The sequence below is a fragment of the Arachis stenosperma genome, chromosome 2 (assembly GCF_014773155.1).
Source record: "Arachis stenosperma cultivar V10309 chromosome 2, arast.V10309.gnm1.PFL2, whole genome shotgun sequence".
NCBI classification, from domain to species: Eukaryota; Viridiplantae; Streptophyta; class Magnoliopsida; order Fabales; family Fabaceae; genus Arachis; species Arachis stenosperma.
The window spans coordinates 95,833,486-95,845,445 of NC_080378.1; the positions used below are offsets into that span (position 1 = coordinate 95,833,486).

Sequence of the window (11,960 nt, forward strand, 5' to 3'; positions counted from 1 at the left end):
AGTCAAGACGCCCCTGTCTTAGCTACACTAGTTACTGAACTTTCCAAGACTACTCACTGCTTTATGCAAGAGACCAGAGCTTCAATTCGAAACTTGGAAGTACAAGTGGGTCAGTTGAGTAAGAGGATACTTGAGAGGACTCCTAACACTCTTCCTAGTAATACAGAGGTAAATCCAAGTGAGAGTGTAAGGCCTTTACCATGACCAAGGAGGGCGAGCCTAAGGCGGTGCATGTTGCTGAGGAACTAAAGGAAGAAAAGCCTCAAGAAAAGGCGAGAAGCACATTGTTACACACCCCATTGGTGGCACAGGAGCCTGAAGTACCACACCCTCAGAAGCCTCAAGAGGAGACCAAGGATGATAAGTTCACTCAATTCTTGGAAATCTTTAAAAAGTTGCACATTAATATTTCTTTTGCCGAGGTGTTTGAGAAGATGCCTCCCTATACGGCCTTCATGAAAAGCAAACTCTCTGAGAAGAAGGTCTTGAAGGGAGATGAAACTGTGGTCTTGACCAAGGAGCGTAATGCACTGATTCAGAGGAAGCTACCCAAGAAGATGCCAGACCCTGGAAGCTTTTTGATCCTCTATACCATAGGGACTATTATATTTGAGAAAGCACTGTGTGATCTTGGCTCAAGCATAAATCTGATGTATCTGTCTATGATGAAGAAGCTGGGAATCCAAAAGGCTCATGAAACAAGGATAAACCTACAAATGGCTGACAAGTCTATGAGGCAGGTATATGGGCTAGTGGAAAATGTACTGGTCAAGGTTGAAGACCTCTTTCTCCCTGCGGACTTTGTGATACTTGACATGGGGATACAAATGATTCCATCATCCTAGGAAGGCCGTTCCCAGCCACTGGAAGAGCCCTAATTGATGTTGGGAGAGGAGAATTAGTTATGCGGCAATGGGAAGTCTATTTGGTGTTCAAGATTTTTAAACCTGTTGATAATGAATAGATTGGGTATCAGGGGTTTTCCTCCTGACCACGTATCACCTTTCCCACCCTTTGGAAGAGAAGGTACTTACATGTAGAGCTCATTGCTCAAGCCTCTCCCCTTGGTGGAAACTCATACAGTCCCCTTTGACATTAAACATAAGTTTGGTGTTGGGCATTCACCACCTACTAAAGAGGGAGGATGTCCTAACAAGAAGGTTCCTAAGGGCTGCAGGAACAAAAATATTTCTATTGAGGACTTCTCACTGGCATGAAAGTGGTGTTCACTAGAAGTCCAGTCATACCTCACACAGTGAACAGAATCCTGTCTCTTAAGTATGTTGAATTGATCCATGATGGCACAGGAAAGAAGTTCACAATGAGGGGTGAAGATTTGAGCCCTTATGATCCTCCTCCTTAGAAGAGCTGACCGTTAAGCTAGTGACGGTAAGAAGTGTTTGTTGAGAGACAACCCAACCATGAGTATCCGTTTAGCTTACTTCAGTTTTATTTCAAGTTTTATTTCAATTTGATTTTTTTTAATTTTCATTGATTCTTATAGTTTCCTAGGATTAATCTAGTTTGTAATCATGTACACTGCTTAGAACAGGGACAACAAGACTTAGAATGAAGAACAGAACCCCTTGGAGCAAGAAGGCTTGGGCGCTAAACGCCAGGGAAGACGTTTAACACCAGATAGGGGCAGGAGCATGGGCGTTTACTTCAACAAAGGGGTGCTAAACGCTAGCCCCGGTGTTTAGCACCAGGGTGCTCATCCCCATTAAAAAAAGGGTATGATCCTCTGCTGGCACTAAACGCCAGAATCGGCGTTTAGCGCCCAGCATGCTGTTTCGAGTTTTAAGGAGGAGTTTTTGCCAATGGTTAAACCCCAACCCCAACCCCAACCCCCACCTACTTTTACCATTCAAACTTATCCATTCTCTTTTCTCCCTACCCACTTTTCCATCCAGATTCATCCATCCCATCACCCATCACTTTCCTTAATTCTCTCAACTCACCTCTCACTCTACCCAATCCACTCTCATCTATCCCATCAATCTCTCCTCCCAACAACCAAAAATTCAAATTCAATGCCCACCACCCATACCCCATAACTGAACCCCCTTCCCCACCTATATATATCCCATTTCCCTTTCACTTTTACCACACTTCTAATTACTATCCTCTCTTACTTACTCCTTACCATACACACTCCTCATTTTCATTTTCTTTCCCCTCTCTTCACCAAGGCCGAAGCTCTCTCCTCCATTCTCTTCTACTAGGGAATTCAAAATCCCGCACCATCCGTCAGGTCGATCCCAAGCATGTCAGATGTTGTCCATGCAAATAGGTCACTATTTTCTTTAAGAGTCGCTATTTGGGATCCCTTGAGTTTGTGTGAGAGGTTCCGACTGAGAAAAGTATAGTTATCATCGAAATCTCTTATTTGTACTTTCTTGAGATCACCTTGAGGCTCTGGCCAACAATAATCTTTTATTCTCGGATCAAGGCCAGTGACAAATACTCCTGCCGCGCTCTAAGATTTTTTCCTAAGAGATAGACTGGTGTTGTTGTAGGCTATTGCTAAATGCTAACTCAAGATCACCATGGATCATCCCTATTATTCCATCACCGGCCTAGTATTTCATTTTTAGTTACCTGGTGAAGACTACAACATAGAAGTGGTTAATGGTTTTAACTTCCCAGATAACATTGTATGATGTGGAATCCTTTAGGATGACAAAGTCAGTCATAACCGACCTCTTCGTACTTCCCGTCTCAATGTAAATAGGTAACTTAATAGCTCCATCTAGTTTGATAAAGAAATATCTAAGGCCCAGTATCCCAAGTTTGTGGCTTTGCAAGTTTGTCTCTTTCAACCCAAGAGCATCGAACGAGTTCCGGAAAAATATGTTGGAGTCAGCAACTGTGTCAACTAAGATGCATTTGACCAAGTCAACACCTACCTTGGCCATTATGACCATAGGAGGATTGTCCACAAGGTTGCCAAACTTACAATCCTGTGGGGCGAAGTTGATCTCTGGAAACTTAGGAGTTGTTGGGGTTCTGTTGTGGTCGCAAAGAGAATTTTAAGCTCTTTTTTTGTGGAAACTTTGATTTCTGGCAAGTCCTTCTTGTTACCACGTTTAACAATAGTTGGATCTGGGTCACTCTCTTCTCGTGCGATAGATTTAATGGTTTTGGGGTTGCACCCCTCGACAATCTCCGGTGATCTCTCCTGAACAGGTCTTCTCAGTTCGCAGATGAGTTGGATCTGGGTCACTCTCTTCCCGTGCGACAGATTTAATGGTTCTGGGGTCGCACGTCTCAACAATCTCTGGCGATCTCTCCTGAACGGGTCTTCTCAGTTCGCGGATGATCTTTGCAAACTCGGGAAGCTTTCTGTCCTTGATGGCTTGCTCGAGGGCTTCCTTTAAATCCAAGTGATCTTGTGTCTTGTGCCTATAGTCTTTGTGGTAGACACAGTATAAGGATTTGTTTCCTTCGATCCTACCTTTCAACAGCCTTACTTTAGGTATGACACCTCGGTTTGTAATCTGTTGGTAAACTTCTACAATCGGGTCATTAGGGGTGTATAATTGGTGAACTTGCCGACTCGCAGAGGGCAAGGAGGCTTAGCTAATTGGTCCATTAGCCCCTCTCGAGTTGTTTGAGGGTGGTTATTTTGCCAAGGTGCTTGATTGGCAGCCTGTTGCTTTTTGGTAGCCTGTTGCTTATTGGCTGTTACCACCAAGCTTACTTCCTCATCATTTATATACTCCTTAGCTATGCTCTGGATTTCATGCATAATTCATACAAACTTGGTGAGTAGGTGTTTCCAGAAATCTTTGTTCATTAACCTGTTGGTCAATCAGTCTCAAGACATTCATCGTTAAAATGATTCAGGTATTTTCTTATACTCGACACTCCATTGGATTACTCCCAACAAGTTTATTGGGTGTTTGGCCTTGGCAATCCAAGTTGTAAATTGGGCAAAAAATTTCTGGAAAATATTTGAGAAAGCTGTGATGGACCCTTGAGATAAAGAATTAAACAACTTGGTTGCTGCACTCACTAGCGTTATTAGGAAAGTACGACATCGAACCGCGTCGACGACCCCTTCTAAGTTTATTTTGGCCTCGAAGGCGGTTAGATGCTCTTGAGGGTCTTTGGTTCTGTTGACAAAACTAATCAAACACTAAAACAATTTTAAAAAAAAAAATTCTAAACTACCCCTTTTTCTAACCTTAATTTCCTTCTCAAATTCATCCCATAATAAACTCTTGGTCAACCTCACCCTTGTTTGGAAAAGGAGTAGCTTGTTACATTTAGATATTTTTTTAGTATTCGGATAATTTTATCAATTTAGATCCATCTTTTATGATTACAATATTTTTTTTTTGGTAGATTTGGAAGCATTTAAAATATTCGTGAGTAGAAATAGTAGTTTACTCAATTAAAAAATGAATAAACTACTATTTTAACTCATAAAAATTCAAAATGCCAAAAAATCTACTCATGAATAAAATTAGATTTTTATCCATAAAAAATGGCTAAACTATTTTTTTGTCTACAAAAAATTAGAATTTTGATAAATTTACTTATAAATAAAATTAACATTTATGAGTTTTTGTTACTCAAAAATATCGTTTATGAATGTAAAGATCATTTTGTTTATTCATAAATAGATATATTAGTGTTTCGAATTTTTATAAATAAAATTAATAATTTAATTTTGTAATAAAAATTATTGTAAAAAATTTAATAGTAAAAATTATAATTGTTAAAAATCGAACCGGATTGAACCGAACAATTCGACAAAAAATCGATGAACCGAATTCTATATCAGTTCGGTCTAAAACTTGGACTGTTTAAGATAAAAAATCAATACAAACCGGCTAAATCCGATGGAGGTCGTAGACGTGGGCGAACCTACGGCGCAATAGTGAAAAATTTTCTAAACCTATGGCGCAATAGTGGGGTTTGAACCTTTACCTCAAGGATATATCATGAATGATCATACCATCAAGTTACAATACTTCTTATTGAAATATATACAAATTAAAATACATATAGCAACTTTTTATTTTATTTATATTCAATTTATTTTAATTTTAAATTCACTCATTTTTAAATTAATTATATTTTATTTAACTATAAATTTTATTAAATATATATAAATTAAAAAGATAAACAAAAAAAATTTATTAATCACAATTTTTTTTATGATTATATGATATCTATTAATATTATTTTTTAATAAATACTTGTAGTATATAATAATACAATAAATATAAACTAATTAATAAAGTATTAAAATTTAAAAATAATAATTTTTTTATGAAAACAAAATAAAAATATTTATAATAAAAAAATTAAATTTTATATAATTATTTAATTATATTGAGTTAACTAGTTCGACTAATGACCCAACAGTTGAACCAATCATCCGTGACCCAATATCTTGAGTGGGTCAATTACATGATAACTATGATAGAATAGAATTGAAATTTATTAAAATATTAAAAATAAAATTAAATCAAAATAAATATTAAAATTAACTCAAAACATTTCAAAAACTAAGACTTCACCATGTTTTACCTAAAAGGAATATTACAGGTTTTTGTAATTTCAACCAACCGATCAAGTAAAATGAGTTTGTTAATTGCTAGCCAGAAATAAATAAAAGTTGAAGATGACCTGTTTTGATGAATTATCACACATTCGTTCAAAAGATTCCTACGTGGTCACGTGTAAAGGAGTAGTAAAATGAACTTAGATACGTATTACGTACACGCAAGAATATAGGATCTTTGAGCACTCCACAGCCACAACCAAAGAAGATTCAAGTGGGCTCAAAACCCCCAAGTTTTATTTCTTTCTATTTTTATTCTTTAAATAAATTTTTAATTTGTTCCGATAAAATATACATATATTTCTTAGTTTTCTCCTTTATAAATTTCTTCCATTTTTTATTTAATAAAAGAAAATTAATCTTCATCATATATATATATATATATATATATATATATATTAAGTTAGAAAAAAATATTATTTTCATATTTATAATCAAAATTAAATTATAATAAAATTTGAAAATGATCTATTTTAATTTTTTATCATCAAAAGTCTTCATCACTAAATAATGACCTAAGAAATTAGATCTAATATTAACTTATTTAATAACGAAATTATTTTTGAAAATTAAAATAGACAGTTTTAAATTTTAATGAACCCATGCAAAATAGTTAATGAGTTTAATTAATCAGTATATAATTAAAAATAAGTGTTCATTTAAAAAAATAATGCATTCAATATATTAATAAAAACCAATTTTCTTTTTCTTTTATTCTCTTGATCAATGAGTTTAGAATTTAGATTTTAGAATACTCTCTCCTTAAATTCATTATTTATTTATTTATTTATTTTAATTCTACCCGAATTTACAACAACACAGTCACATACATGGTTAACAGCATTAACGGTCACCACCAACACCAAAAGGAGCACCGAGCTGAAGAAACTACCAAAAGAAAATGAAGAATCTTTGTCTGAACTTCGATTGCAACAAACTTTCAATTCCACCAAAGCCTAATTCGGTGTTTTTGGTTCCTCCGCCTCCTTGTAGGTTGTGGTTTCCGACATGGAATAGGAACAAAGTCAACAATCAGAAGACGAGGAAGTTATCAGTTTCGGTGTCGTTGAAGGAGCAATGGCTTGAATCTGCGGCAAAACACGCTTTTGGATTCGGCGTTTCGGCAACTTTTTTTTTCTCTATATTCTGTGATTCGCCTTCGGCTCTTGCTGAATCTCTCACCGTTGCTTTTCCCGTTTCACGTGCACCTGAGGTCATTTACTTCTCTCTCTTTTTTTTGCTAATTCCTCTCAACTTTTCATCTTCTGGTTTGATTGACTATGAATTTTTTATTTTTGTTCTGTTAAATACTAAAGCATTCAATTTTGATTATCCCGATTTCCCTATCTAAAAAGAGAAGTTCAGTACAAACTCACAGAAACTCCTGTGTAAAGGTCGTTTTAAATGAGTGAACAAAAATAATTTTACTTTATATAAGAGTGAATAATCTAAAAATTACAACTTGAGGAAGTATAGGGAGCCAATGGAGTATCTGTACAATATGTACAATAGGGTTTAGGGATGTTCGATTCAGTAGAATATCAAATGTTTATTATTCTGATACCTGGATGATTATTCTGGATAGTATGGGTATATTGTGTTTGAGAAATTAGTAGTATTTTACTCTGTATGTTCATTTTTTAACTCATATTGGATTAAATAAATAACTCATTGTACACATTGTACAAATATTCTATTGGCTCACTAAAAGATTCTTATCATTTATGTTCTTTTTAGTGAATACTTTGTATAAGAGTTGAATGGTTTGGTAATGATATATAATAATAATTATAATAGAGAAATGTTAGGACCAACACTTTGTATCGATATTAGATAATGGTTTGGGTCAACACCTTATTTTTATACTATTAGAAATGTTCTATTTTTATTTAATGTTCTATTTATTGGTTAGTATAATATCATGATTAAAGAGTGATGTTGAATTTTTCTTTTTATACTGATAGTGTATCTTTTATTTTAAAATTGCAAGTGAAGTAGTATTTTGTAATTATTAATAAATATAGTAATCAAAACATATAATGTTGTGCTAGTTTTCATTGCAACTGTTGGTCTAATTCAAAATAAAGTTTGATTTTCATTCAAAAGTGATAGAGAATTTTGAGCATACAAACCCTTGTAGTAAGTACTAGAGCTTTGTTTGTTCACAACATGAATTCTGTTGACAGTGTAAAAGGTTTGTTTTTCGCAGGTAAATGCAGTTCAGAGAACCCTTGTGGAAGCATGGGGTTTAATTCGCGAAACGTTTGTTGATCCTACATATAATCACCAAGGTACTTTATAGTTTATAGTATCAGACCTTTCACCTGATGAATAATCCCCCCCAATTTTAAAGTGTGCATAAATGATGGATCTAATAAAATCTACATTCATTTTTTTTTTCTTTTCTTTCTTTTTCTGCTTTAGATTGGGATTTGAAGTTGCAGCAAACCATGGTGGAAATGTTTCCCTTGAACTCAGCTGATGCAGCATACACAAAAATCAGAGGAATGCTTTCTACCCTTGGCGATCCATTCACTCGGATTATCAGTCCAAAGGTCTTAAACTAACATTCCCTTTCTCTATACTACTTTCTTGGTGAACAGAAAATACTATTCATAACTAGAGAGATGATCAAGAATCTAATAGATTATAGGTCATAAATGAACTATTCAAACAATACCATTTCTTAGATCGATAAATCTGTTCTTCAGCTTCTGTGATTTGGTTTAATGGAGGTTCCAATTTACAGGAATACCAAGGATTTAGAATTGGAAGTGATGGGAACTTACAAGGAGTAGGCCTCTTCATAAATATTGAACCAAGAACTGGACATTTGGTTAGTGATCTGCAACGAACCACTTTAAAAATTTGTGCTGATTGTTCTGAGGTCAATTTGTTATGCTATTGAGACTTACCCCCACTTAAGGAAAACTTAGTTTCGCCTTCCCATTCTTCAAACTCATGTCAGTTTACACCATAGAACCTTTCATCTGCTGCTTCATGAGTTTCTTACTACAACAATATTATCTCTTAATATCACCTGGTAACATACACATTGATTTTTGAGTTGAAATCACAGGTTGTTTTATCCTGCATTGAAGGCAGTCCAGCCGCTCGTGCTGGTATTCATCAAGGGGATGAGCTGGTTGAGATAAATGGTATCAAACAAATATCTGATCCGCATTCTTTTCTTTTTGATGAAGCTATTCATGTAAAGATGTCAGAATTAGCAAGCATATTGCTTAGATGTTCCCTTATATAGAATCCTGTGTTGTTTCTTTATGCTGCTAAACATTTTCTTTCATCAAATTTTGGCTTGTCTAAGTCTATTTTGGGGATTAAACTATGGGTCTGAAGAGAAACAACTGATTTTTTATTAATTAATGTTGATTATGCAGGGGAGAGGCTTGATGGCCTTGATAGTGAAGCTGCAGCACAGAGGCTTCGAGGGAATGCTGGAACCACCGTTACAGTAAAGGTTCGTAGTGTAACTATCAAGATTCTATTTCGTTTTCTATATATAACCATTCTTGGGAAAGGATCCTCTCAATTGTTTTTAACAATTGAGGGAGTAAAGTGTGATTTCTCACTATTAATTTTATAAGTGAGACCAAGAATATATATGAGAGAGAGAGAGCAATAAAGGGTTAGAGATCACACTTTACACTCAATTTTTTTTAACAATTGAGATGATCCATTCCCCACAGACTACACACGTCCTAAAAGTAATCCAAAAATGAGCTGCTGAGAATAAACGCAATAAAACAAAGAATGGTGGGAATGGATACTCTCAATTGTTAAAAAAAATTGAGAGTGTATAGTGTGATCTCTAACCCTTCATTGCTCTCTCTCATATTTATTCTGTGGAATGTTTCTTTTGTAAAATCATTTCGATGTAAGGTTTCGTGTGTAAAATTCTTAGGAATGTAAAAGCATTCTTCTAACCACGCATCCCATTCTAGTGTTGATTGTTTTTTCTAAATGGGATAATGTAATTTCCAATCCAACCTTTTGTTTTGAAAAAGTGAACACTTGATACTGGGTGGTTTCAGAAAATTTTGGTCTCTTAACTCCTTGGTTCCTTGACAAGCTTTGTGAGCCAATTGACCATCATCCTAGAAACTAATTTCTGAATTTCATCTCCAGGTGAAAGACTCGGTGAAAAAATCTTCCATCCGAGAGGTACAATTAACATTTTATTAGTAATCATGACTCATGGAATATTAACTTTTATCCTTTTAGTTAATGTGCTTATGTTGTGCATAAATAGTTTAAATAACTGACCTTAATCCCTTTCTAAAGGAACTCGTAAATTCACATAATTTTATAGCTGATCGAATTCCGAATTGACTCCTCCATGTGCTTGAAGGTTAAACTTCCGCGCGAGAACATTAAGCTCTCTCCAATATCAAGTGCCATCATCCCTCATAGATTACCAACTGGCCAATTCACAAAAACTGGCTACGTAAAATTGTCCGCATTCTCTCAGGTGAGCAAAGGATCAAGTATTCAAAGAGATGGTTAAAATAATCTTTTGCTCTCTTTAAAAATTTGCAATTCTGTATTTTATTTAAATCAATTGTTCTTTCAAATTGACAGACTGCTGCTGAAGACATGAAGAATGCCATTCAAGAATTGGAAAATCAAGGAGTACACTCATACATACTAGATTTACGAAACAATCCGGTACCTGACTTGTTCAATCGGAATTGCATAGTTTTACATGGTGTGTGTACTAGATTAACATAGAAGCATTTTCTTCCTTGTGTAATTTTTTTGCAGGGTGGCTTGGTAAAAGCTGGCCTTGATGTTGCCCAGATGTGGTTGGATGGGGACGAGACTCTAGTGAATACCATCGATAGAAACGGGAACATGTTACCGATTACCATGGTCGATGGACATGCTATAACTCATGATCCACTTGTGGTTATTGTGAGTACGAACTTAAATTGCTTGATTTATTGGTTTTGGCTTTGTCTTTTAGTTCCACTACAATCTTTAAAAAATGTGTAAGAATTAGCCTTCATGTAAAAGAGAAACTATTTTCATTCCTTTTTATTGCATCCATCATCCATGCCATATTATGAAACAATTCACATCGATTTTTATTTTTCAAACTTTTCCTGTGTTTGTGTGGAACTTGGTTTTAATCTTTTCCTATCACCTTTTCTATTTGCAAGATTTTACTGTCTCTAAAACCGAGCTCTCGAATTTGCTGCTTCCGTAGGTAAATTGAAATGTTCCTTGTGTAACAGGTCAACGAGGGAAGTGCAAGTGCTAGCGAGATTTTAGCTGGTGCATTACACGATAATGGTCGAGCTATTCTCGTGGGGCACAAGACATTTGGTAAAGGAAAGATTCAGGTACCATTATTGCATTTGTTAAATAATGATGTTCATGCTATAAACCGATATTTTGGGAAATCGAAGCATGAAAGAGCAGTTCTTTTAATCCGGTTAAGTTGATTAAGTTTTGGAATTATATGACTGGAATATTAACTAACTTCAGAGTCAAGAACTATATGAACAATTATTTAGTTTCTAAGCCATGTTTGCTGAATTGCCACATCTTATGGCAGAGCGTCACGGAGCTTCATGACGGATCAGCCCTCTTTGTAACCGTCGCAAAATATCTATCGCCGGCACTTCATGACATAGACCAGGTCGGCATAACGCCGGACATACAATGCACAACAGAGATGCTCAATTCGGCCATGGAAGCTTCGGCGAAAAATAACAATAGTAACAAGAAAAACTCAGTTTCATCCCTTGAAGCAGATTCATGCATTATGGTAGCAGAACATGAATTGGATATGAAGGAGTCAAAAGGAACTGCTTCTTGAACATTTACACTTTCTTAAACTACCATTTTTCTTTCTTCAACTTTATAGTTGAAAAGGGTTTTTGGTAGAATGTACATTTGTGATATCTATTGATAAACATTATAGAATTTAGAGATTGTATATATCATAATATCAAAATCAATGGAATAATAGGTAAATTCAATTCCAAGTTCAAGCATTTTATTTCATTTATCAAGTTAGGATTTAGCTAATATGTGCTTTAAAGCTCCGTTTGTTTTCTGGGTTTGATAATGAGATTGAGTATTGTGTTTAGTGATCAGACATTAAAATTGAATTTCTAAGGATAAAAACTAAGTTTAATAATAATTCTTTCTATAAATACTCTTTTTTAACTTTTAAAATTTTAAATCTACTTTTTAGTTTCTATATTTATTTTAAACTAAATATGATAATAAGACAAATTCAGTTTAATTAGTCTCTATTTCTTGGATTTGGATCCTCTAAAGTTTAAATTTTACTTTAGAGAATAAAGTGTGATCTTCTATCCTTGAATAGTTTCTCTTTCATATTTATTCTTGA

General features: G+C 34.8%; 2 protein-coding genes across 3 annotated transcripts; both read left to right on the forward strand.

Moving 5' to 3' along the window:
* The first annotated feature begins 200 nt into the window (after nt 1-200).
* On the forward strand, nt 201-845 carry LOC130963213 (uncharacterized). Its single transcript, XM_057889348.1, has one exon. The coding sequence runs from the start codon at nt 201-203 to the stop codon at nt 843-845; it is 645 nt and encodes a 214-aa protein (XP_057745331.1).
* Nucleotides 846-6,387: 5,542 nt separating this feature from the next.
* On the forward strand, nt 6,388-11,608 carry LOC130960322 (carboxyl-terminal-processing peptidase 3, chloroplastic). 2 transcript variants are annotated; one of them, XM_057885698.1, is made up of 12 exons: nt 6,388-6,791; nt 7,788-7,869; nt 8,003-8,133; nt 8,328-8,414; nt 8,658-8,736; nt 8,977-9,056; nt 9,725-9,760; nt 9,948-10,067; nt 10,178-10,264; nt 10,361-10,510; nt 10,834-10,941; nt 11,157-11,608. In XM_057885698.1, exons 1-12 carry the CDS (start codon nt 6,480-6,482, stop codon nt 11,418-11,420), a joined length of 1,536 nt encoding a protein of 511 aa, XP_057741681.1. In that variant the 5' UTR covers nt 6,388-6,479; the 3' UTR covers nt 11,421-11,608. The 2 variants fall into 2 exon arrangements, with proteins under 2 accessions (XP_057741681.1, XP_057741682.1); XM_057885699.1 differs by lacking the exon at nt 6,388-6,791 and adding an exon at nt 7,639-7,717.
* The last annotated feature ends 352 nt before the right edge of the window (nt 11,609-11,960 follow it).

Coding starts and splice junctions, on each gene's coding strand:
- LOC130963213 (XM_057889348.1), top strand. CDS start 201: ATGACCAAGGAGGGCGAGCCTAAGGCGGTGCATGTTGCTGAGGAACTA.
- LOC130960322 (XM_057885698.1), top strand. CDS start 6,480: ATGAAGAATCTTTGTCTGAACTTCGATTGCAACAAACTTTCAATTCCA. Junction 8,134..8,327: donor CTCGGATTATCAGTCCAAAG/GTCTTAAACTAA, acceptor TCCAATTTACAG/GAATACCAAGGATTTAGAAT. Junction 9,057..9,724: donor GAACCACCGTTACAGTAAAG/GTTCGTAGTGTA, acceptor TTTCATCTCCAG/GTGAAAGACTCGGTGAAAAA.